Source organism: Doryrhamphus excisus, linkage group LG22 (assembly GCF_037039965.1).
Source record: "Doryrhamphus excisus strain RoL-2023G ecotype Guam linkage group LG22, RoL_Dexc_Guam_v1.1, whole genome shotgun sequence".
NCBI classification, from domain to species: Eukaryota; Metazoa; Chordata; class Actinopteri; order Syngnathiformes; family Syngnathidae; genus Doryrhamphus; species Doryrhamphus excisus.
This window is the reverse complement of record NC_136378.1, coordinates 1295096-1321233: the sequence shown is the minus strand read 5'-3', so window position 1 is coordinate 1321233 and position 26138 is coordinate 1295096. Positions and strand designations below refer to the sequence as shown.

Sequence of the window (26138 nt, the reverse complement as noted above, 5' to 3'; positions counted from 1 at the left end):
TATATATATTTTTTTTTTTTTATCACATATTTGCAGGTGATTTATGTGCAAAAAAGTGCACTATTATCAAAAAGGCCTTTAGGTTTTCATGAGCGGTCTACAAATGCATAAAAATTCAGTTTTGTCCTCCCTTGCCTCAGCAGCAACTTAACACCTGAAGACAAGCACACACAGGAGACATAATATTAAAAACAGACATATAAAGAGACATAATATTAGATTTACAACGACATAACATGTGTACCTGATGTGGCTCCGGTCGTTTTTATTAAGGCCAAAGAATGAAGGCTAAAGAGAAGAACAAAAAAAGGAACAAAAACTAACAGAAGAGAAAAAGAGAAGACATGTGTGTTACTTTTCGACTAAATACTCCCCCCTAGTGGCCGAAACTGTCACACTAAAAGTACAAGCCAGTACCTTTTCCTCTATGTCCTTTATTTGTCTCTTTTGTAAGTCGATCCTGTCCTCCAGCTCTCTAATTCTCTGCAGGGGGGAAAAGTACGTACGTGTAGTTAGACGACAAGCAACATTTTATCTGCAAGTATTCCTTTCCCATAATCCCCTCGATTGCCACAGCAGCTGGAAAAGAATCAGCTACCATGGTAACCGTGAAGAATGGACGCAACGCCTTTAAGAAGAGATTAAACGTGAGTGGATTATAAATCCACTCTTGTCCTCAATGTGTCACGGATGCAGAATATTAAGCACAATATTCTTAACCTGGGCTGCACGGTGGTCGAGTGGTTAGCGCGCAGCTAGGAGACAAGGGTTCAATTCCACCTTCGGCCATCTCTGTGTGGAGTTTGCATGTTCTCCCCGTGCATGCGTGGGTTTTCTCCGGGTACTCCGGTTTCCTCCCACATTCCAAAAACATGCTAGGTTAATTAGCGACTCCAAATTGTCCATAGGTATGAATGTGAGTGTGAATGGTTGTTTGTCTATATGTGCCCTGTGATTGGCTGGCCACCAGTCCAGGGTGGACCCCGCCTCTCTCGCCTGAAGACAGCTGGGATAGGCTCCAGCAGCCCCCGCGACCCTCGTGAGGATAAGCGGTAGAAAATGAATGAATGAATGAGTTCTCCTCCTATTTTGTGTGGAAGTGGTAACTTTTTGGCTTCTTATTTTGACTTTCCCCAAACTCGGCCATCTCTGTGTGGAGTTTGCATGTTCTCCCCGTGCATGCGTGGGTTTTCTCCGGGTACTCCGGTTTCCTCCCACATTCCAAAAACACGCTAGGTTAATTAGCGACTCCAAATTGTCCATAGGTATGAATGTGAGTGTGAATGGTTGTTTGTCTATATGTGCCCTGTGATTGGCTGACCCCGCCTCTCTCCCGAAGACAGCTGGGATAGGCTCCAGCACCCCCGCGACCCTCGTGAGGAAAAGCGGTAGAAAATGAATGAATGAATGAATATTCTTAACCTGTGCAGTCATGTGAGCAACAGAACACCCCAAAAGGTCACATGACAATGGCGGCACCCCCTATATGTAAGACATGCCAGCGTACGTGTCAAAAAGGAAGGAAGCGGTGAACCAAAAGACACAGCAAGATCCTTTCTATGTCTATTTTAAATGTGTTAATTAGTCGTATTAATGTTGATTATTGTTAATTATTGTTGTTGTGATCGGAGGGTGCTTTGTTAGTGATTAATATGAGGTTGGAGGTGCTGTGGCGTTTGATGAGTAACATACAGTACAACTATTGGGGAGTTGCAGAGGACACTGAAGGAGCGGGTGGACACTGTAGGGAGTGGGGGGGGGGCATCACAATGACGGACTCACACACCCCCCAGTCATTCTGGAACACAGTTTGACCGTGTACACGTCGACAGGTAGAGTACACACAGGGATACTGCATCTTTTTCATAGCACCAGAGCTCTGGCGGTCAAATTGAGGGAGGGCCGTGACCTCACTGGGGGGGGGGTGGACGGGGTTTGCTTTCAAGCCTTACCTGCTGGGCCTGCTGTAGGAGCTCCATACGCTCCTGTAAGATCTGACTGTCATACTGCCGGCTCTGCCTGAGAATCTGACGCCGCAGCTTGTCCACGGCGAGCCGCAGCTCCTCCCTCTGCCTGTCTGTCAGCGACTCGGCCACCGCCTGGCAGGACGGCTGCTCCTGCTGCAGAGCGCTATACAGCGTGGCCTCCAGCTCCTCGATCCTCTGCACAGCCAGCCGCATACATACAAGTACAGCACACACAAACATACGGGCATGCACATGCAAATGCAGAATAGAAAGCAAAATCACACAAAAGGCGTGCACAAAAATCAATATGAAGCATACAAACGCACATCACTGTGATATGAGATATGGAAAGACTATACCACTACAGATGTTATACTGTACGTAAAGCTTTATCCTACTGCTGGAGTTGCCATACAAAAATAAACGGTTGCATTAAAATTTGTACTTCCTGATTTAAGGCTTGACGGGTTGACGGGTTGACGCCAGTCCAGTAAATATCATTGCGGTACAACTCCAGGGAAAGGCATTGATTATGAATTTAAATGTGCAGAAGCTCAAAATAACAATTTCAATCTCAGTGCAAGGTAAACAAACTACCTGAAACTACCTGCAAATCAAATTCTATATCATATTGCAAAAACTCATTGGTAAAAGATGCAGTATCCCGACACATTTATGTGACCTTTTTAACCTTCATGGAAAGTGTTGCATTCAAATGTCTCATGCTGAAATGGGAATGGCACACCCCTGTATTCTCGCGTTTGGCATGAAGCGTTTATGTTTGTGTTGTGTCCTATCTGCCGTCGCTGAACCTAAATGTGCTCCTGGTGAAGTCAATGCCGGTGTGGTTCTGTACCATGTAAGCCTGGTCCAAGGCCTGCTTCCTGTAGTCCAACTCCTCCTCGAGGAAACCTTTCTGCTTGCTGAACAGCTCCTGTGATTGATTGGGGAGAGTTTGTTAACAGGAAACCGCCAATACAATAAATGTTCAATAACGTCGCTGAGAAAATACAAACGTGGCCCGCAGGACACTAATTTGAGGCCCCCGCCTTGATATGAAAGTTTAATGTCAGTGCGGCCCGCGCAAGTTTGATATGGATGCTGTATGGTATCATGTACCCAGAAAAAATTATTACGTTTGATTCATGTTCATGTTAAAGGTTAAATAACTGTTAATAGTTATCCTCCCTATCCGTGTGGAAGTGGTAAGTTTTTGGCTATTTAAGTTTAAAGGAAATAACTTGAAGGCTACCGTTTAGGTGGCTAGCTCTCTAGTTTGCGAGTTAGCATGTGTCTCAAGACCCTGCAGTTGCGCAATATGTTGTAAATAAAAAGAGTATAAATGTGACTATAGTCGTGTTTTGTCATGTCTACAGGGCTCTAATAATGCTTTGTTCATTTTAATATGAAAAAAATCATTTGTCTACCCACCAACTATATGTGGTTTCTTAAGTTTTTATTATTATTATTATATTTATTTATTACTGATTGATTGATTTTCTTGATTTGTTTATTTATTTTTCATCTTATTTTGTGTAGAAAAATAAAAATGAAGATATTTGAGAACAGTGGAATGTTTTATCAGAGCTTTTATTGTAGAAAATCGGAACCAAAGCAAAGTTTATTAATTTTTCTGTTTTTAATAAATGTGTTTTTTTTTGTTTTTTTTTTTTTGAAAACCTGATGCGACCCAGTCTCACCCAGACCCTAGCTCCAGTGGCCCCCAAGTAAATTGAGTTTGAGACCCCTGCTATAAACAAAAGCACATACTGTACATACTGTACATGCAAGTATGCACCCAAAGAATTAAAAAACATAAAATACACATAACTGGATGTGGAAAATGAATTGTTTGAGAAAACACCAAACGTTATCATCACAAGACATCAATAATGAAACTATTTCCATTTCCAACATAGAACGTCATTATAAAGATCTCTGCAGGTCAGGAGGAGGCGTCACATACAAATAATTCTATAGTACAAATTCATTAATACTAGACTATAATTACCTTATCATTTTCCAAATCAATCATCTTCTGTGTTAAGGCGGCCTCGGTGTTGTCCACCTGTTTCAACCACTGGGACAAAGGGATTAGGAATATGATATGCCACATTTCAATATTCCATCATCATCATCATTAGGCTCACCTTTTCACACAGAGATATCACCGTGCCTGCCTGGATCACTGCAACCTGCTCCTCATTTCGGAGATTCTGCACAAGCACATCATACTAATAAGGCTGAGTCATTCCCCAGAGGTTAACCAAGCCCCGGCAGCATCCTCATACGCACCCCGTTATCTCCAAGGATATCCAGTTTCTTCATCAGGTCGGGAATGATGACATCCTGCGCACATAACAAGACATTGCAGTGACAAGCGTGGATTTTAATCGACAGTAGAGTGGATGTGTTTTACCTTGACTCCCTCCTGGTGGCAGTAGACCTGCAGTGCACTGCTGCTGTTCTCCGGGAATGCAGACATGTGCAGATTGAGGGCTGGAGACCTGCGCTCTCGCTCCTACAGAGTATGAATATTCCAATTTCACACACACACAGACACACATCGCTCCTATACTTCCATGGAAATACGTTCCATCCCAGCCACTAGTGACATAACCATGAGCACACACTGAAGGATGGGTTTACTTACGATACTCAAACATGATCTGGGGCAGCCAACATGAGGGAGGTGGAAACAGACATTTAAAAGGGGATAAAGAAATCTGGTATATAATAAACACATGCTGAAAGTGAAATTGGAACCGGAATGACAGCTGCCTCTCTGCCAGACCTGGAACATAAACAAGATGCAGGTGACGGCTGAATCGAGCATTATTCATCTGGAGCTAAAGTACAAACCATCCTGATGTCGGATATAATCCACCAACTTTATGAAAAATCCATGCATCAAAAAGAAAAAAATGAGGGTGTGACAGGTGAACTGAGAAGACATTTTATTCAAGTAAAATTATAATCAGCCTGGAACATTCTCGTATTGGAACAGTGCAGGGTGGAACGCACAGAGCTGCCATGCAAAAACAAGGAAACACGGGTGCATACTTGGAACAGAACATGACTGTCAATGGGTATGGACTGGAGGAGCTAGTCGTCTCTATAGCGAGTCATTGAATGTAGGGCTGGAGGCATCTGGGGTTCAGATTGTTGTCGCCTCCTGGTGACAGTTTGGCCATAGTGCAGTCTCTTACTTCCAGTTCCAGAACCCGGAATTCCAGCAGCTCGTTCTGGTCCCGGGCGTCCTGGACTTCGGCCTGCAGCCGGGACTCGACCTGCTGCAGCGTGCACACCTGCAGGGGAGAGTACGTGATCTGTAATGTGGACTCAATACTGCAAACTTTATAGTAAAAAAATCACAAATGATATTTTGTGACGATATGCTACTAAATTATATTTTTTAAAAACTGCATCTCAGCTCTGTGATATATATGAGAAACTTAATTATTAGTATGAACTTATTATATTATCAATGTCTGTATGCGGATCAAAAAAATCAACTCCAAAATCAGGAAAAAGCCTAAAAGAAAGAAATAAACAAAAATGACTGCTCTATTCCACACATTAGCCAGCAGGTGGCGCCAAACCACTTCTCCCCAAGCCAGTCAGATCGTACTAGGTTGGCCATCGCCATCATACCTTCTCATGAAGCTCCTGGGTTGTCCTGAGCAAGTGTTGCTTCTCTTCCACCCACTTTGAGTCCTGCCACAGCAACCAAGCACAACATGAGAACTGATTGACATTCCCGGAAGGAGCAGACGAAGGAGGACCAAGCGAAGCGGTCACAGTGAAGATGTCAGAAATCAGGCCATGCATCCAGAGAGCCTTAAATAATCACTAACCACACATGCAAACGTAACATACAGTCAGACAAACAAAAGGAGGAACGGAGTGGAAGCAGAAGTTTATTGATCCAAGGAAAGAAAGCCCACTTGTGATGAAAGGGGGGGGGCATGCTGATAAAGCCGTAGTCATAAAGAAGAGAAACAGAAGGCAATCGGAGGTGAAATACAGCAGAGCAGTGAATGACAACACACAGCTGGATCATGCAAACATGCAGTAAAAGATGTACCGTATACTCTAATTGTATACTAAATACAATAACATTGAAATATGGTCATATGAACCTTTGTCATATGGTCACATGGTGACAAATGAAAGGATAGCAAGTTCCATCCATCCATTTCTATACTGGGGTGGCGGGGGTATGCTGGAGCCTATCCCAGCCGTCTTTGGGTGAGAGACAGGGGTATACCCTGGACCGGCCGCCAGCCAATCGCAGAGCACACTAACAAGTTATAGAATAAAAAAAAAACTACATGTTTTGTGATATTAGTGAAGTCATTCTTTGCTCTTTTTTTCTCAATTTTTGTTTTTCATTTCCAAACATTTCAACTTTGTAATTAAATAATCTTTTTTATTATGATTTTATTTGGACTTATTTTACCTTCCTGTATATAAACACTACCTGAGCTATCTTTTTTCTATTTTCAAACAAACCAATACAACATAAAAACTTGAATAACTTATGATTGACACTAGGAAGGTCGATAAGAAAAGATACAATATCTTCTTCCGGGTTACTTCACTGAGGTGCACAACAAGAAAGAAGAGAAAAGAACAGGAAGAAGAGCAGACAGACAGATAGAGCATGCAGGCACCGAGTGGTGAAGTCACACGTTGCAGGAAGTGACATCACAGGAATCTGAGGCAGACCTGGTCGGCGTAACGCCAGCCCAGGAGCAGAGCGGCCAGAAAGACATGCAGGAGGGCCAGCGAGAGGAGAAAGCGAGAGCCGCTTTGGCCTTCTCTCGTCTTTGTTACCTGCCCCCTCTCCACCAAAGCCTTCTCCAGGTCCAGGATCTTGGCCTGGCAGCTGCTGAGCTCGGCCTGCAGCTGCTCGCGTGTCTGATGGGTCAGGAAAGAACCGGTTCAGAAGAAGAAAGCATCAAATATATGTTGGGATTATTAAATGAGTGACAAATTTTACCCTGGCTTCCCTCTCGGCATCCAGAGAGCCTCCCGTCGTCTCCTGCAGGAGGGCGTAAGCCCGCTGGAGGGCCTGGTACTCTCTGGTTAGCTGACGGAAGCGCAGCTCCGACTCCTCGCGAGAGACACTCTGATAGATGACATTATTCTTATTTTCCGTTTTGTTCATTTAAAAGCACAGAAATGAAGCCTTACCTCCTCCAAATCCTCCTCGGGCGTGGCGGGTGTCCGGTCAGTGAGGTCAGTGTTAAAGGAGGTCAGAGAGGAGGTTTCAGACTCGACGGATTCCTCATCAAATCCAAAATATGTCTCCACAACATGCCTCTGTGGAATTTAAAAAAAAAAACAAACACGCAGTGAGTTGTAAGACCCAATAGCTGCCCGAGTGAAAGCCTGCACTGCCCATCAGCTTTTATTTGAGTTCTTCCGTTCTTACCATTGTGTTTATATGTCATCTCCTGGCAACCAGAGAAGTAAAGGCACACCAGAGCACACAGACAAATGAAGGCGGAGAAGTACAGAATGAGAAGGATGTACTCCGTCATCGTGCTGAAACCATCCGGCTACCCAAAAAAAAGAAATACTCAGGATCTGGTCCAAGTATAATGCTTCTTATCCAACAGCAGCACCGACGCCACTGCCGCCTTGCCAACGCAACAACCACTTCCAGCTAGGGGAATGGGACTCCTCCTCCTAGCAACATCCCCTGATGCATTAGCGCAAACACCATGCATGATCACAGCAATGACTAATTACTAACTACCAATTAGGCTGTCATACGCACTCAGTCACCATTCCTTTACCTGCTACACACAATACACAGATAAGGTATATATATATTACGCGCCAACGATGGATCTGCGCCCGAGATGGATCCATCGTTAGCGCACAAATCGATCGATTTCTGCGCTCACAATGGATATAACTGCCTTGCGCTGGAGACCGATGCTTTGACACTGCGCTGACGATATAATGACAATAGTTGATCTGCTAATTGCATACAATGTCAGGGTTAGGGGTTAGGGTTTAGGAGTTAGGGTTAGGAGTTAGGGTTCACACTCCCCCCGCCGAGAACGGTAACAAAGTGAACTGCTTGACAATTAATCAAAGATTAATCAAAGATCAAAGAAAATTTGCATGCATGGACTTCTTGTTGATTCTTGTAAGTAACAACGCTCGGTGCTGCCATCTGTTGGCATCTAAACAAACTACACACATCCATCCCGGGTGCAGTACTATACCATCGATTGTGAGCGCACAAATCGATCGATTTGTGCGCTAACGATGGATCCATCTCGGGCGCAGCGCTACCGATCGATCGATTGCGCATATCCATAGTTAGCGTGTAACATATACAGTGGGTTCCCCCTACTGGTTGCCCCCCCTCACTCTGTAGTACCAGGGTCGTGAATGCTCAATCATGATCGTGTGGGGATCCACAGTGCAGATCATTTTGTGTGTAAAGCTGACAAGCTGAATGGGCGATGTTCTCAACAGGATCTTACGAGCGTGAAGGAACACTCATTATACGTGTGGTCTCTGCAGGCCAATTAAGCGCACGCAGACACACACACACGGCAGCACCCGCAGGAGCAGTGAACCGCACTCCTCCAATACCTCTTATTTAGCCGTTAGCATCAACATACTTACTTTGGTGAGTTTCAGAGGTTTTCTTCTCGTCTTTTTGCCAAACACCCAACGATCACGTTCCTGCGGACAAATACAACGCCTGTTACAAACATGGCTGACAACTAAGCAGTCAATCTGCAATACTGTTAGCATAGCATGCTAGCATTAGAAAGTATCTTCAAACGTTTGATTGACACTGTGCACTCCTGATCTGCTGAAAAATTGCAAGAATGTACGTTCTGCACTGTTGGAGAAGGTTCTAAGCACAATTTAAAAATGCAAAAAGAATACAAAAAATGTTTTTTTTGCTAATGTTATTTTTATTTTAGCTTTTTTAGCTATGGGCTTAAACTTTTCATCAGCCGACGAACAAAATAAAATAAGATTGGTATATCCTTTTTGGGTCAGAATGACAGATAAATCAATAGAAATATTAACCTGAGTGAGTTCATCTATGATACCGCGTTGCTCAGCAACCTGGAGTTTGAGGAACTCTACTTCCTGCTCCTCGTGGGCGTGGCTCAAGTCTGTCAGGGAGCTGGGCCTCTTCAGCTGAGGTTGATGGCTTTGCTGCTGCAAGGGTGGACGGGAAGTGGCCGCTTTTTCTTTCTAAGGGAGATAAATGGAGAAGCCACATGAAGGCTGATCATGCATTTCCTCATACGGCCGCTAGAGGTCATCCATGTGTAAAATAACCAATGGCTTCACAGTTCAAAACATTAAATATGATTGTGATCCTTTTCCAAAAGCAAAAACTGGTTCTCACCATTTCAGCATTCTCACGGCTCAGGTTTTTAAGTTTCTCCTCCATTCGTTGCAGGGTTTGCAGGAGGTCATCGTTCTTCTTGGAGAGGCGCTTGGTCTTCTCGAACATGGGCTTCATCTGGCTCTCAGCCTCTCGCACCCGCTTCAGCTGGACAATGAATGGAAACAGAAAAGGTTTGAGCTTAAATCAGCGTCCACGGGTGCTGTGAATGCATCTGATGTGCACGCGTGGCCCTCACGAGTTCGTTCCTCTCGTCAGCCAGCAGCGCATTTCTGTCCTCCAGTTTCCTGATGACGGAGTGCAGCTCAGCGATCTTCAGCTGAAACCTCCTCGTGTCACGCTCCTCCGCTTCCTGGGAAGCAGGGGGCAGAGGGGAGGAGGAGGAAAACAAAAACTGAACACGGGGAGGAGGACATGCAGGTAAGCATGCAAGCAGGCAGCGAAAGGTGACGGGAAGAGGGACGTGACAGGTTGGAGGATGAGATGGACGACTGCCCAGAGTGTTGGTACAGCTGTATCATGATAGATGCTACTTGGATACCACCATCTAAACCAAATAAAGCAGCCTCAAAGACAGTGGAGCAAGTCCAAATGATGTGAAGTAATGTTGACATGTACCTGGTTGTTGAGAAGGTCTGCGTTGTCCCCCAACCCGGGCACCACCTCTCTCTTTGGGCTGCCGTGGTTGTGTCTTTCGGCCTCTCGTACGTGAACCAGCTGCTCATCCAGAGCTTCTTTCTGGAGCTGAAGCCTTTGGGCGTAGCCGGCCTGCATCCCCAGCTCTCTCTCCAGGGCACACACCACGCGGTCTTTAGCCTTGAGCTCATCCATCTACGGTGGAAGATGACAGAAAGCCAGGCAGGAAGGTGAGATTGATGCCAAATTATTCTGTCTTTTGCAGAAAGCGTCGGGCCGTGACCAGAGAAAGCATAAGGCTCTGGGACTTGAAATGGTTTTATCTTGTGTTGTGCCTCACCAGCCGACGGATGTCTCTCTCACAGTCGCGTTTGATGCGATGCACTTCATCCTGGTGCTGCTGGTAAGCTGTCCTGAGATCAGCTGCTTTGGCTTTGTCGGCTTGGAGCGCGTTGGTCAGCGCCTCATCGGCCTGCTTCTTGGCTGCCTTCAGTTCCTGGATCTAATAGACGGGCAGATGTTCACACAAACATGCTGAGAAGCCGTCATGGTGGGCGTCTGGGAAGGCGAAAGGTGAAACAATAGCTTGGCAAAAGGCTTTTTCCTCGCTGCTTCCTGTTTTTACAGCATATGACTTCCACATTCCTCAACAACAAAGATCCGTGTGCATTCCGCAACCCACCTCTTGTTGGAGCTTTAGTCTCTCGCCATCAAACGCTCTCCTGGCCTCTTCCCGCGCCTCTCCGAGGAGAGCGTTTTTCAGCTTGTCGGCGGCTCCGTCCCTCAGGGCGTTCACCAGACCCTGGAGCCTCTGTACTTCAGCGTCGCGGATCTTTATGGCTCTGGCCAGCTCGGCTTCGTGCTGCCGTGCCAGGGCTTCACGTGCCGCCGCTATCTCGCGTAGTTTCTCCTCGTGGAGCTTGGCGCGCAGGTCGGTGATGGCCACGGCGTGTTTGTACTGCTCCAGCTCCCGAGCCTGACGCTGCTCCTGGAGGCGCTCGCGAAGCTTGCACACCTGGAAAACACATTCCGTATTATTTGGATACACCCCTTGGATGGATGGATGGATGGATGGATGGATGGATGGATGGATGGATGGAAGGATGGATGGATGGATGGATGGATGGATGGATGGTCAACCCAACCTTGCCGCGCTCCTGCTGCAGCTCGATCTGCACGTCCATCATTTTGCTCCTCAGATCCTCGTTGGCCGCCTGAACCGAGTCAGCCATCACGTCGGATTTCTCCAGCTTCTTTCCCTTCTTAAGGGGCGGGGCCGCAGGGGGTGTGGCGGATGACATGGCGCTTCCAACCAATTGAGGCAGACATAGAGAGGCAGGTGTGCGCTGTACCCGAGGAGAGAGAATCACTCGCTGCTGCTCTTCACTGAGAGTCCGACCTGCATCATCATCATCGTCGTCATCACGCGGGTTGGGTCTACATCATGGCTGGAGGACGCTGAGGGGGCTACAAACACAGACAAGACAACATTTTTATTGCTAAGTTAGATTTCAGTGAAGATGACTCGGTAAAAATTTCAAGGTTACTAACACACTGCCATTGTTATTTTTTTCTTTTAAAAACATGGACAAACACATCTCATTAGCATTAAAGCTACAAACACATAAAACAGTGTTAGTGTCACAGACATTCCAGCATAACTCTGACACATTGAAAATGCAGAAAAAACAATTGTGCAATTAATTGGGGCGGGGCACTTCTTTAGCATTTCTAACCACATTTATGTATTCAACATACAATACACAGATGGCAGCAACAGTTGCCACGGAAACCCTTGCTCCCTCAGAAGTCTGGTGAGGGATGACGAGAAAAAAAAACTGTTTAATTGGAGATTCTCCAAGACTTAAATTAAAACACAAAGAACCACACAGTATTTGCGGTTGCACATTTAGGAAACTAGCATCGTCTTATCCGGCCCCATCTCTGAGCCGAGGATGAGAGTGAAGCAAAACTGCAGTGATGCTGGAGGGCGAGGAAGCACTCTTACACACACACACACACGGCGAAAGGAAGCTAGCCAGACAAAGGTTAGGCCTAATATCAATAATCCAGAGACGAGGAAAAAGACGGACCGTCGAGCATGGCCACGGTCTTACATTCTCCGAGCTGCCATGGCAATGTCAGCGAGCGAGCAGAGGCAATCGGAGATCTCACGCTCCTTGGCAGAGAAGAAGACTACAGAGTTCATTCAGTCGCAGCGCCAGCGACGGCACAAGCGTGCATTCTTTGCGTCTTCACACAGAAAATCAGGGCGCCATTCGACTGACACGTATTCACTCCAGTACCAGACGCAGCTCTGTGTGCCCTAATCCTCATTAAAAGTACTTACAGTGATCCATTAGATGTGACTTACAAGCACTGGAACTGCTAATAAGTAATTAAAAGAGAAGGAGACGAGGGCTGCGGTGGTTGAAATGACTACCAGATGGTTACGCTGGTGTGGGGGGGAAGAGTTCCATCCATGCGAAAGATCACGTGAGGGACGTTACTATAGAAATGAAACTTTTAGAGTAGTCAGTGTACAGCCTCGTACAGCACTAAAGAAGGAAACAATCACGTTCCTATGGACAAATACAACGCCTGTTACAAACATGGCTGACAACTAAGCACTCTAAAGCAAAGAGAGCAACAATGAATGAGCTTTTGCTCCATAGTACCCCTTTAAGCCTTATGCATCGTCTGCAATAGTGTTAGCATAGCATGCTAAAACAAAACACAGATTTTCAGGAAGTCGTTAGAGAAGTCAACATGTCTGAGTTAGCATACTCTTGATATTCAATGCTTTATAGTTCTTTACTTTATATTGGACTACCCAGCATGCCTTGTGGGTTATGTTGAGTTGTTTATCACAGTAGCTGATTATGTGATGTGTTGTATGTTGTTCTGTTTGATGTCACCTATATATAGACGGTCCTTTCGTCTATATATTTTTTTTTTAACCCAATATGCGCCCCCCCCACCTTAAATGCTATCGTAAAATCGTTTTGAGAGGTGGACTCAAATTTTGTGAGATACTGTAAATTTACAGATTTGATTGACATCTTTCTGGAGCCACGTGCTGCCAAGATGTCAGCCACGGGCATAGACCGCCAACCCTGAGGTTAAAAGACATTCTGGAATGTTATGAGGAGAAGTGGAACATTTTATTGGAGCACACCAAAAAGCTAATGACAATATTTCATGTTTGTTTGAAAACCCACCGCTTCGGACCTCATCTGGTGAGGGGAAGCGCCAGATTGCCGTCAAAGTGAGTCAGTGACTCTACTGTTGAAAAATGTGACTAAGTTTATTTCATTGGCTCTATGCTTACTATGGTTACTATTAATTTACATTTATTATCTAATGCTAGTGGATTAGTTGTAGCTTTAAGCATTACACAGAACATGATACAAGTTCCATACAAAGATATAAGACATTTACAGAGGAACCAAACCCACTTCAGGACCGTGTCAAACATTAACTCAAAGCGGGCGACACAAAGGCTCATTTGTGTGACTCAACCAAATAGTTAGGGTGTGTATGGATAAGAAGTAAGAAACTAACTCCTGTTTACACTGCACTTTCGCTACATGCACGACACACATGAACACACATTGTCATTGCAACCCTGTCAGCATCGTGTAGACTGTCAGTACAGGTCTGGCCACACTCCAGCAAACATCCATCCACTCCGGCCACAGACACATTTAGACACGGTTAAGAGACACTGTGGGTAACCCCTTAGAGAGTAAGACTACATCTATCTCTGTGGATCTACAAAAAAAATACTCAACTGGCAGCATGATGCAGGCTCGTGACCTCAATGGCTAGTCAAGCTAAACACAAACAGCATGTCTCGCCGATCACTTCACTGGTTTAACTGATGCAGGGTTAGCTGACAACCCATAATAAATGTCTATTAACTTTATGCTTTAACGCTTGCTGAACCTACATAAGTATAAGTTCCCTCAAGTCAACACGTAGCCATTAATGTCCAGTAAAAGTCTTTGTTGTTGTTCTTGTTGTTGTATATAAACATGGAACCTACAAAAAGAAAGATTAGACTACTGTCTTAAAAATGTAAATAAACAGCAAAAATGGGGGGGAAAAAGAGCAAAGACCAAGGAGAATATTAATGATACACTTTTTGACCTATATCACATAGCTGAGATATATATGCATGCATACCGACCGAGGTGTCCTGTGCGTGTATTCTAGTGGGATTACACTGATGGCCGTGCCTAATCGTGAATTAAGAATAAGAAGGGCAGATTAGGTCAGGGAGAAGAGAGGAGTGTAGTAAAACAGGTTCCTCTAGATGTTTGATAACCAAACATCTTATATGCTAGGACGAGGTTAAGAAACAATACAAGCAGTTGATGTTTGCTAAATCCAAGGATGAAGAGTCTTGAACCAGTCATGATGTGCTATATATATCACTATATTGACACGCACTATGGTACCCATTATGGCATTGGATGCTCATATCTTCGGTACGAGGTACATCATTAAAAAAATGTATTATGGAAAGCAGGAAGTGAACAAATGTAACAGTTACTGATTGTAAAAGTACCAGATGGAGGGGTGGGATTTAATAAGCTTTGCTTCTTCCTACTCCTTTTGGACATGTGGAACTGGGAACTGATTATGGGATGCACTCTGTTGTAATCTGATGCATGTTCAAATGAAATACAACCATTACCAAGGTGAAGAGGACATGCTAACATATTGCTATGACAGTGTTTTGCAGGAACGGATGAAATAAACGTGCAACACATGTTAGCTGTCCACCAGGTTGCACGACAGCCGAGTCGCATGCCTGCATGCCTGCATGCATGCATTGCAGTGGGCTGCTTTTGCTAAACGAGTTGTTGGCTTGATCTGAAACATAAAAGAGGCAGTCAACTAGGAGATTAAAGTCTGCAACTGACAGCAACCACGCCCCACGGAGACACTCGCGTGGGTCTGCTGCAGCATCATCATGATCATCATGATCTAGCAGCCTCCATCCAGGTCGACTGTCCTTGCAGCCTTGCAAGGTCTCATGTGTTTAACGTGCATGGCATGCATCACTGCTGTCAACCTGGTTGTGCCATTTCCTTATGTGTGTGTGTGGGGGGGGGGGGCATGACTGCACTGCACTACACTCCACTAGACTGCACAGGAAGTGGAAGGCAGACAGGATATTAATGATGAATTATCATCAAGCGTGATACTTCCTCTTCGGGCGGTGTGTGGCTCAACCTGCTTGAGGGCTCCATGAGCCCCGGTCCCATGAGCCCCGGTCCCCGAGCCTCCCCAGCGGCTAAAACACAGCTACGCGCCCACAAATGCTTAAATTAGCCCACAGAAGTTGCCGAGCATCACACAGCGGCTACTCACCTGAATCTCGGTCCAGCGATATTCGCGCTTCACCGAGGGAGACCGGACTTGTGCGTGGGGGTGCCGTTAACTCGCCTGATTCGCAACCTCTAATCCACACCTCGAGACTTATTGCCCACTTCACGAGGGCTGATTCATTTACATCCGAGGCGCGCCAAACCGATTTCATCCGCTAGCTTAAAAGCTACTCGGAGCGAGGCCACCCGCGATGCTAACTGCCGTGAGGTTTCCACGTCACGTGCAGACATGAAAGGGACGTAAAAGTGTCTCCGTGGTGGAGTCGACGCTGTGCAGGATGTGAGGCGGACTGGCGAGCGGGCGTCGCCGGTAGCGTGATAGAAGCGCGACACCTGACTGCGTGTTCAAGAATGACACCGCCGGTGCGGGTAGTGACGTCATTATGCTTCATATTATTGTTTGTTTATCATAAAGAGGCTTCATTTACTGTTAAAAGCGACAGTTTTTTCATAAAAGTCATATGCTTTGAAGTGCTTTTACCCAGTATAGATTACATTACAAGATACAAGATTTGTTTAAAAACGAAATTCGGTTTTGACTTGACACTTTCCACGCTTTTATTTAGCAGTACTGTACTACAGTAGTGGTAGTCGTAGCAAAATGTATTTTGTTTGTAAACACGGTAAGAAACAAAACGTTTTAGGTTAATTAAAATTATTTCCGAAATTATAAATACGAAACATAGGATCCATTACACGAACTATAAAACTTTTCCTGAATTCGGTTTTGACTGACACTTTCGACACTCATAATTAGCAGGACTAGCATAACTTAGCAGGACTGTACTACTAGTCGTAGTAATGGTAATAATAATTTTATTTATAACCATAGTCAGCAATTAAATATTTAAGGTTAACATTTTCAGGTATAAAATTACATTAATGGAAATTATTTCAGAGATACTGAAAATACTGACCATGATATATTACTGGACTGACACGTTGAACACTTATTTAAAGTGTTCAAAGTGTTACTACTAAATGGTAATGGATTATTTCATTTGAACAGTGCATCACATAATGAGTTCACAGTTATGTGATGCATGTTCAAATGAAATAAAACCATTACCATTACCATTTAGTAGTAACACTGCTGATAATGCATTGTATTTATCAGCACAGTAACAACAATAAAACTAGTGTACTTCTCATTCCAGCACGTCAATGGTGGCTGTTTGCTAACAGCACAGCCAGACACTATGGGACGTCACATCATCTGTGTGTCACACACAATCAACCACAATGTCTACGACGGATAATATGTTGTCATACAATAGTTTTCTCCACTTGAGACAAACAGAAGTCGGTGAAATAATGTAACAATATAAAAGTGCATGCATTGAGTGTGACCCAGATTCCCGTGGATGCATTACTTCCGCACAGCTGCTTGTCTCTGCCTGTGTACAGCACATCTATGTCTGCCATTCACTAGCATATGCTGGCAAGTGCAAGAGCCCAGTTTGGGAAGAAGAGTCATCTTAATAGCACCCGGATTGCACAGTGGACTCATCTTCACTTGTCTTATTCATATATTAGCCTGGCACAGAATCTTCAGAGTATGCAGAACATCTCCTTACTATGCACATGTACTGTCCATGTGGCCTGCGGTGGCCTAAGGTTAAAAATCACTGAAGTGGAAGGCAAAGAGATGGATGCTTTGTTTTGGTGCGGTATCGACTCAGAGAGCAAATGTGTGTCAGAAGCGGTCATGAGTAATTCTGTTGATTGCATGACCTGAGGTGCTTTTACGGTTTCCTGCAATTATATTATTATGGCGCTCCGTAACAGAACCGTTCCAAATCTTACCGTGAGTTGATTCTGAGATGATTGTGTGTCACACACTGATGGCCCTCTAACATGCATTTCATCAGCGGAAAATGTCTGACTCCACTCTTTGGTAATATGTCAGTAAGCCTATTTCCAGCTCCTTGGAATGCGACTGTTTTTCCTTTCCATAAGAGCTGGCCATAATACGCTTAACATATTCATGACGTCTGGCGGATTAGAGGTATCTTAATGACATTTGGTATTCAGAGGGGACTAGGAAATCAAATGACGAAGACATTAAAGGAAAACTGCACTTTTTTTTTTATTTTGCCCATCATCTAAAATAATTATGTGAGACATGAACACGTCTTTCCCTTTTCTGCCTTGTAAAGTAATGTACCTATTCCGGTCTTAAAACACCTCCAAAAACCTTTTATGCTTTTAGATGCATTCTGTGACCACATAGTAGGCATGGCACAACATGACAAGATGTAAAACTTGGAGTATTTTGGTTATTTTACTTTTATTTTTATATCTTTAGAATGTACAGAAAAGACAGAGACATGCATGTTTATGTCTCACATAAGGATTGAGTGATTGGCAGAATTCCCAAACATCTTTTAAGCTGCACACTGCAACTAAAGTCATGCTAGTGACCTATTTCTTTCTTTTCCATGTTGCCCAGTCCAGAGTGCTGATGGCGATGTTACCCTTTCAGCCAAAGGTGATTATTGTGGGTATGACTCACCACAGTTAGTCACTAAAGGTTTGAGCAGCATGTTCCACGTCCATTCCCCCTCAAAAAAGCTAAACAAAGCTGCATGAAAAAACCTCACGTGTAACAGTCGAATACGAGACAGACGGCAACGTTTGTATCAAAATCTTGCATGCTCATGCTTTTGTTTAGTCAGCGGCAGCGTGGTTAATGTGGGAAACGTTACAATAAATAATGTATCATGGGCTGCCATAGCGATACAAGTATCCACAATGCAGTCCATTTTCACACGGCCCCTGGTTGCTATGGTTACTGACCATACCTCTTCTCCTTGAGTCTATCTTCCTGTAGTAGTGAGTCATTACCTCCCTAAAAATGAGGAAAACCCAGGGAACCAGTTAAACAGAGAAAAGGAGAATGAAATGAGGCTAGGATTGAATTATATGCTGTTATTAAACAGTACGGTATTCATTCAGACACAATTACATGAATTGCCTGTTTTCCTAAATGTCCACAAAGGCACTAAAAGCCAGACAAGGCAAAATACTAAACAATAATCAATATAACAAACATCACAGTTTACGATCTTTCAGACGAGGGCACGGCACGTGTGTAAACTAATCTAAAAGATAGATTGCCTTGTGTAAATTGGAAGTGTGTGACGCCCAAAACAGTATAAGGGCTCTGCTTTATCCTCTCAACTGGATTGTGCTAATCTACTAATCAAGAACCATTTACATAACTGCCTCAGCCCAGCTGCAGTGCAGCCATGACTGTCCTAATTCATGTTTTATGCCTGCCATTTCAACTCAATCTCAGATTGGAACGTTAATCCCAGAATTTCCCTTGGGTCTTTTTTTGTTTTCATGTGCCTGAAGAGTTTTGCATGGTCATGGTAACAGTTTATTTCTAACAAAATAAGAATAATGTTACACTGACACAATGCAAAATGGCTTTAATCCTACCCTTGCTCTATGTCTCAGCAATTACCTAATTACCAGGGGTGTCACGATACACTCAGCTCACGAGACGATGCATTCATCTGGGGTTCACAACAAGGAGACAAATGATATTTTAACATTTAATTTTAGAAATCTACAATGATAAAATATAGTAGTGGACAAACAGAATTTAAGTGAGTCACAAAACAACACATTTTTCCCCAAATTGAAACAAAAACTAAAATATGAGTTAAATAGATGATGGCAGTTGCAGCTATTGCTACTGCTCATTTATGTTGATGTGTAAATAGATTGCAGAACAGTAGATTAGCTTTAGGGTCAGACTTAAGCAATAACTACAGTTCCCATGATGCTTAGAGCACCGAACCTAAAACAGGGAATAAGTCCGAACTAGTCCAAAATACAGTAGACGCTAGTATCACGTTTTGATACAAAAAAGAAAGACCCAAAATAATATAACATTGCAATTTAAATTTAATTTAATTTAAATAATAGTCCTCACTTTCCCCTCACACAGATTTGCATCATCGAGGGTTTGCGCTATTGAATGAAAACAATGCTGCCATCTCCTGGCAAAACACTGCTACACAAGGTGATTTACAACAATCACAAGAGACGTTCAGAGAAGACTTTTTAAAAAGGAAAAAAAGACGAACAATAATTTAGTTATTCGAACATATGTATTAAAATAAACTCGGCAAAATAACGCTTTTACTCTTTTACGATCGATTGCTCTTGCCTAAGTAGCCAACAGTAAACTTCCGGATTAGGTAGCCAATCAAAACACCTAACGGAAACGTCGTTTTTTTACTTCTGTCCAATAGTAAGATAGAGTTTTTAAAGGGGGCGGGAATCAGCTATTGACTTGCGTGTCGTTTGTTTGGACTCTTTGACAGAACCAGACGGCTGGGGTTATCGCTTTGTGGTTAGGCGGACAAAATGGTTTAGGACACTTCTCGAAGGGAGTTCTTTCCAAAGAAACTGAATTGTTAAGGCGTTTTTGTCTCTTGAATAAAAAGGTGAGATGCATTTACCGGAGTTGCGGCACTAGCATTAGCATCCCCTCTCACTTGCTACATTGAGATGTGTAAATGCTTCAACATTTCTATTCATTTTACATCAAATACTCCTCAAGAGACCCTGGATGAGATTTTAGTTGGTCTACACCACCTGTTACTTTCAATGACGGTCATTTGGAGCTTTGTCTTTTGACCGACAGAGGGGGATTCCCACAAGGACACAGCAGGTTTGAAGGATGTCACCTTCTCGATTTAGCATTCCCGTCTATAACAGATGGCATACTGTATGGATGGAACAGACTGAACACATGTTGTAATAGGTCCTTGAACGCAATCTTTTACACCCAAATGTACTCTGGAAATGTTATACGATTATGAAAAATGTTTTATTCGCTACCATCTTGTAAAATTATCATTCTAAATGCTTTACTGATGAATTTTTTTCCACTATCTTGTGCTTGTTACAGATATGGAACCATCCTCACCACACATGCCAAATCCAAACCTCTCTCCTCCCACTGTGAGAACAGCCTCCCTGTCTCCAAGACGGTGTACCAGCACATCATCCCCAGATAAGACGACCCCAAAACTCACCATGCCAACGCCTCCGTCCGCATCGTTATCATCATCGTCCTTCTTGAACACCTCTCAGGCAGCACGGAGTCTCTATTCCCGCTCTTCCTCGCTGCCCACGCCGACTGATTCCACACTCCGCTCGCCTATCAGAAGTCCTTCCCAGCTGGGAAGAGCTCAGCTCAATGCAGCCTCTTCGGTCAACGCTGGAGCTCCTACCTCGCCTGAAGGAGGTGACAGTCCATTTCTACTTAACCCTGGTTCCTAAAAAAGAGGAGAAAAAGATGTTCTGATATAATGCAGCAATAATGCGGCACACACACACCAACAAATGTAGGGATGTCCACGTGAAAGATCTGAATGAGTGGTTTGACTCTGGGATCATTTATAGGATTGGAACCTCGAGATCGGGGGTCAGCTTAGCAGGTTTGAACAATAACTACCATAACAGTCAGAAAATCAGTTTTTTGACGCATCTTCTATGCTGCTGAGATGCCTGACTTTGGGCTACACGTGGAAGTCAACATAAAGATGTGGTGTGTCCTTCCAGAGGACCCAGAGGAGGAGATCAGTCTTGAGGATGTGGCGGAGAGAGCCAAGTCGGGTGACGCTAAAGCGCAGAGCAAGGTCAGTGTCGGGCATATGGTGGACCTGCTGTTCCAGAGTGACGGCTAACGTGTCCTTGGTTCCGTCCAGATGGGCCGCATCTTCCTGGCTCTGGCACAAGAAAAAGACGAGGAGCTGAACAACTGCACCGCCGTCACCTGGCTGGTCCAGGCTGCAAAACAGGGCCGCAAGGACGCCGTGAAGCTGCTGCAGCAGTGCTTAGCCTCCAGGAAAGGTGCGCCACAAGATGTCATCTTCTTTGTCTGTGACACTTCTCAATGCGCTGACCTTTTCTCCAAGGCATCACGCTAGAGAACTATGAGGAGGTGAAGAAGCTGTGCATGGAAACACGCTTCGAGAGGGGAGTCCGGAAAGCGGCTCTGCTTATGTACTGGAAGTTGAACCCGGAGAGGAAGAAGTCGGTGGCTGTTTCAGAGATGCTTGAAAACGTAGGACACGTCCACACAGGTGAGACTAGGATGGGATCCGCTGCCACCATTTGGGATCCAATCCATTGCTTTCCGATAGTGGATTGAAAACAATACTGGTCTGAAAGAAGGAATTGTGTCATTCTAGACAAACTCGTCTCCCCAGGGCCCCTGAACAGCTCTGCTAAGAAACAGAGGAGAGTTCTGGAGACCATGGTGACCAGCGAATGTAAGTTTTTATTATTTGTTTATTTTTATGTATTTTTAAAAATGTATTATCGTTTGAAAATTCATTCATTTTCTAATGCTTGTCCTCACGGGGGGTGCTGGAGCCTATCACAGCTGTCTTCGGGTGAGAGGCGGGTTCAGCCAATCACAGGGCACATATAGACAAACAACCATTCACACTCACATTCATACCTATGGACAATTTGGAGTCTCCTAGCATGTTTTTGGAATGTGGGAGGAAACCGCATGCACGGGGAGAACATGCAAACTCAGAGATGGCATAGGTGGCATTGAACTCGGGTCTCCTAGCTGTGAGTTCTGCACGCTAACCACTCGACCACCGTGCAGTCCTTGTTTGAAAATAGTATTTTGATTCATTTTTTTGGTAAATAGGATGTACGTATTGAGTCCGTGTGGACACTTTGGATCGCCCATTTGTAAAGATACTAGCGTTTGATGAGCAGGTGGAGAACGCCACTGCTTCCCATCCAGAGATGCTCGCCGTGCCGAGAAACATGATGGGGTGCCCCCGTGTCTTTGCAGCCACCTCCCATGTCGGGATGGATGAATTTGTGGAGATGACAAAGAAGTACGCTCAGGGAATGGCGCCGCCTCCCACCATGGCGGCGGTGTCAGCCAGTGACGACGACGATGACGATGATGTCGTCGTCAAGAATCCAGACGAGCTGCCCTTACACCAAAAGGTAGGAACGTTCCAGTTTTTCTAGGAAGTAAAGCCTTCCCTTCTCAAGATGACTTCCCATCTTCTCCATGGTGGAAACAGCTGTTGAAGTTCCCCCTGCACGCCCTCCTGGAAATCAAGGAGCACCTCATCGACTGGGCGTCACGCGCGGGCATGCAGTGGCTCAGCGCCCTCATCCCCACGCACCACGTCAACGCACTCATCTTCTTCTTCATCATCTCCAACCTCACCATCGAGTTCTTCGTCTTCCTCATCCCTCTGCTGGTTTTCTACCTCTCCTTCTTCTCCATGGTCATCTGCACACTGCGGGTGTTTCAGGTCAGCAGCTCTCGACTTGGCGAAGAGCGATTCCATAACATATGTTAGCATGTCTTTTCCGACAGAATTCCAAAGCTTGGGAGAACTTCCGAGCTCTCACCGACCTGCTGGCTCACTTTGAACCCGGTCTGGATCTGGAGCAGGCCGAGACCAACTTTGGCTGGACGCACTTGGAGCCCTACCTGTAAGGACTTCCTGTTTTGCTATTCATCCGCCCTAAAGAGTCACAGTGTGTGGAATCCATTGTTGAGTCATCACAATGTGAGGCAATGCTGGCTTCAACCAGCCAGAGGCGCTATTGAGCAACATTCACCAGCCTGCAACGTTATGCTTTAGTGGGAATTGTACTGTTTGTAGTTCTCCCAAGTACAGTACGGTATTGTAATACCTATGGCCACGGTCATGTTGGGTTTTATTGAATTTGATTGTTTTATTTCATACTTCCTGTTTATATACATTATATTTATTTTCACAATAAGAATCATTACCAACAGTACTAATTATTATTGATAATGACTAATATATGAAAGTATTCTATGGGTCGATGTTGTGTTTTGTTGAGCTAACCAGTATTTGTACCGTAGTTGTACTTACACGTATTTCTCCCCAGGTACTTCTTGCTCTCTGTGGTCTTTGTGGTGTTCTCCTTCCCCGTGGCGGACAAGTCGTGGATCCCGTGCTCTGAACTGGCCGCGGTGGCGCTCTTCTTCACGGTCACCGCCTTCCTCAGCCTCCACGCCTCGGCCAATCTGTTCGCTCGCAAGGCTCTGCTCACCGAGGTGCTTTCGGGGGCGTGTTCCCTCGCTTACCTGCTTCCCGACTCCCTCTGGCCGCTCAGGATCTTCGGGAGGACGTTCATCTCCGTTCCTCTCGGCGACTTGGTGGCGTTGAACATCGGGGTGCCCTGCGTCCTCTACGGCCACCTGGTCTTCCTCCTGTTCCGCATGGCCCAGCTGAGAGGCTTCAAGGGGACTTACCTGTGTCTGGTGCCTTACCTGGTCTGCTTCACCTGGTGCGAGCTCTGCTTGGTGTTCCTCAATAACGCCACCGCCATCGGCCTCATACGCACCTGTGCGGGCTACTTCCTCTTCCTGTTTGCCCTTCCTGTTCTCTCGCTGGGCTTGGCGGCAATGCTCTTGGTGCAGCTCCTGCAGTGGTTCCTGGCTCTGGAGATCACCAAGATGGCGGTGACGCTGACCGTCTGCTTGGTGCCGGTCATTTTGAGGCTTTGGACCCGCTTCAGCTTGAACCCCATCGTGGTGTTGCGCTCGCTGTCCCGGAGCAGCATCGTGAAACTCATCCTGGTGTGGCTCAGCGCCGTGGTTCTCTTCTGCTGGATGTACGTGTACAGGTCAGAGGGCATGAAGGTCTACAACTCCACCCTCACCTGGCCCGAGTACAGCAACCTGTGCGGGCCCACGGCGTGGAAGGAGGCCAACATGGCGCAAACTCAGATTATCTGCTCGCACCTGGAGGGTCACCGCGTCACCTGGACGGGACGCTTCAAGTACGTGCGCGTGACCGATATCGAGAACGGGGCGCAGGCCGTCATCAACCTGCTGCCTGTGCTGGTGGGCAACTGGATGCGTTGTCTGTACGGGCAGCCGTATCCCGCGTGCGACGGGACCAACGCCTCGGCGGGGCCTCGGCCTTTCCTGGCTCCGCCTCTGCAAGACCCCCTCTGCAAACTCAAGCGACTGGCCAAGCACGAGTGCCACGTCAAGCGCTTCGATCGTTACAAGTTCGAGGTCACGCTGGGCATGCCGCAGGAGAGGAAGACCAAGAACGGGACCGTGGTGGAGGACGAGGACGCCACCAAGGACATCGTCCTGCGCGCCAGCAACGAGTTCAAGTCTGTGCTTTTGCACTTGAACACGGGCAGCCTGGTGGAGTTCAGCACCATCCTGGAAGGACGCCTGGGATCCAAGTGGCCCGTTTTCGAGCTCAAAGCCATCCACTGCTTGTCCTGCGGCCACGCCCGCCTGTCCAGCCGGCGTCAGTACAAGATCGAACACGACTGGAGGCGCACCGCCCAGAGCGCCCTGCAGTTTGGCTTTGACTTCTTCTTTAACCCCTTCCTCACCGCACAGCTACGACAGCACTCTGACGCCGACGTCGTCACAGAGGAGGGGTAGAGGATGTAAACTCTGACCTATGACCTATGACGTGTGACTCTATGCTTTCAGCTTTGGAGCCAAAAAGGATTCATAGTATACGGTCGTCCCTCGTTTATCGAAGATAACTGGTCCAAGACCTGACCACGATAAGCACATTTCCGTGAAGTAGGATTCAATATTAATATATGGATTATTTTCCTCGTCATGCTAGAGAAAACCTGTTATCATTAGAGCCCTCTAGACATGAAATAACACCCCTATAGTCACCTTTACGCAGTACAGTAGATATAATCGCAAAGAATGAAGGAGCGATGTTTGAAACCGCGATGTAGCGAGGGACGACTGTATTGGAATTCCATTTTCCCGTCACCATTTCAACACTAAGGGGAAGACACACCATCAAAACCTCAGTTATGGCCAGTTTTCTTCATAATAAACATAAGTTGCACTTCTATACTTCTACAGCTGAAAAGGAAAGATGATGTTACACGCTTTAGTCAGTAATGTTGTGTTCAAGTTCTCGACACTAGCGGTTATCAAGTGCCTTAAGACTCATTTCATACACTAAATTATTACATTTTACGGAATCCATTTCATTTCAAAATTCACCATGCTGATTATTTATTCTGGCTTCCACTCCTACTTGTGTGCTTACAAGGCTGCTGTGCAGGAATCAAACCTACTGCTTGATTTCATGCCCTGGGTGATGTTTCAACTGGCATCGTCTGTGTTTTCTATTGTGATACATAAAATGAGATTTTAAAAACACTTGATTTTTCTTATTTTTTTACTCATTTGCTAAACGTTTTGTAAATATGTAAACAAAGGTATTCGTATTTCATGGAGTCGTATGAAAAAATGTTTTTTTATATTCTGAAGTAGTGAGGGCTTACCGACAGTAGATGGCGCCCTAGCCTGCACGAGCTGATGATGACACACCGGAAAAAGCTTCACATTTTGTCAACATTTACATTTGAAAATGGGATAAATTCTTTCCACCCTGCTGCTGTCACGTAAGACATATTTTTATTAAAAGATTAACACTGAATATTTACACAATTATTTAATTGGGAAAAAGACTGGAAGAAGGGCAAACGATAGCAGGGTGACGGCTTACACGAGGCGGCCCTTGGAACTCAGTCGTGCTAACGTATGAATATTTGTAAAAATATCCTATTTCTTGGGTAAGATATACGTCCTTAAACCCTCCTGGAGGATTATTATTACTGCCAAATGGATAAGAACAGTAAGTAACATTTCTTACAGTTTACTACTTTTACAGTTTACTCACATCTTTGTGA

At 45.2% G+C, this 26138-nt stretch overlaps 3 protein-coding genes across 4 annotated transcripts; 1 reads left to right on the top strand and 2 right to left on the bottom strand.

The window, feature by feature from the left end:
• Positions 1-10: 10 nt before the first annotated feature.
• Positions 11-25614, bottom strand: jakmip1 (janus kinase and microtubule interacting protein 1). 2 transcript variants are annotated; one of them, XM_078788355.1, is made up of 24 exons: positions 23315-25614; positions 20459-20701; positions 11148-11469; positions 10685-11017; positions 10343-10504; positions 9985-10197; positions 9605-9760; positions 9367-9513; positions 9039-9209; positions 8622-8681; positions 7167-7295; positions 6973-7101; positions 6807-6890; positions 5622-5684; positions 5177-5275; positions 4387-4488; positions 4263-4316; positions 4118-4183; positions 3979-4047; positions 2824-2901; positions 1953-2162; positions 418-483; positions 245-319; positions 11-154 (listed from the first exon to the last, which is right to left on the bottom strand). In XM_078788355.1, exons 3-23 carry the CDS (start codon positions 11301-11303, stop codon positions 269-271), a joined length of 2598 nt encoding a protein of 865 aa, XP_078644481.1. In that variant the 5' UTR covers positions 11304-11469; positions 20459-20701; positions 23315-25614; the 3' UTR covers positions 11-154; positions 245-268. The 2 variants fall into 2 exon arrangements, with proteins under 2 accessions (XP_078644481.1, XP_078644482.1); XM_078788356.1 differs by having other exon boundaries at positions 9605-9718; positions 23315-25611.
• On the bottom strand, positions 7167-7996 carry LOC144894640 (uncharacterized). Its single transcript, XM_078788357.1, has 2 exons — positions 7408-7996; positions 7167-7295 (listed from the first exon to the last, which is right to left on the bottom strand). Exons 1-2 carry the CDS (start codon positions 7514-7516, stop codon positions 7264-7266), a joined length of 141 nt encoding a protein of 46 aa, XP_078644483.1. The 5' UTR covers positions 7517-7996; the 3' UTR covers positions 7167-7263.
• wfs1b (Wolfram syndrome 1b (wolframin)) lies at positions 15491-25603 on the top strand. The gene is made up of 11 exons (XM_058063812.2): positions 15491-15764; positions 17859-17892; positions 20332-20670; positions 20988-21064; positions 21134-21278; positions 21344-21511; positions 21620-21700; positions 22243-22403; positions 22484-22720; positions 22786-22904; positions 23331-25603. Exons 1-11 carry the CDS (start codon positions 15753-15755, stop codon positions 24853-24855), a joined length of 2898 nt encoding a protein of 965 aa, XP_057919795.2. The 5' UTR covers positions 15491-15752; the 3' UTR covers positions 24856-25603.
• Positions 25615-26138: the final 524 nt, after the last annotated feature.

Coding starts and splice junctions, on each gene's coding strand:
- LOC144894640 (XM_078788357.1), bottom strand. CDS start 7,516: ATGACGGAGTACATCCTTCTCATTCTGTACTTCTCCGCCTTCATTTGT. Junction 7,296..7,407: donor GATGACATATAAACACAATG/GTAAGAACGGAA, acceptor TAAATTCCACAG/AGGCATGTTGTGGAGACATA.
- jakmip1 (XM_078788355.1), bottom strand. CDS start 11,303: ATGTCATCCGCCACACCCCCTGCGGCCCCGCCCCTTAAGAAGGGAAAG. Junction 9,210..9,366: donor GCCGTGAGAATGCTGAAATG/GTGAGAACCAGT, acceptor TATCTCCCTTAG/AAAGAAAAAGCGGCCACTTC. Junction 484..1,952: donor TCCTACAGCAGGCCCAGCAG/GTAAGGCTTGAA, acceptor TCCCCCCTGCAG/AGAATTAGAGAGCTGGAGGA.
- wfs1b (XM_058063812.2), top strand. Junction 21,512..21,619: donor CGTAGGACACGTCCACACAG/GTGAGACTAGGA, acceptor GTGTCATTCTAG/ACAAACTCGTCTCCCCAGGG. Junction 22,404..22,483: donor AGCTGCCCTTACACCAAAAG/GTAGGAACGTTC, acceptor TGGTGGAAACAG/CTGTTGAAGTTCCCCCTGCA.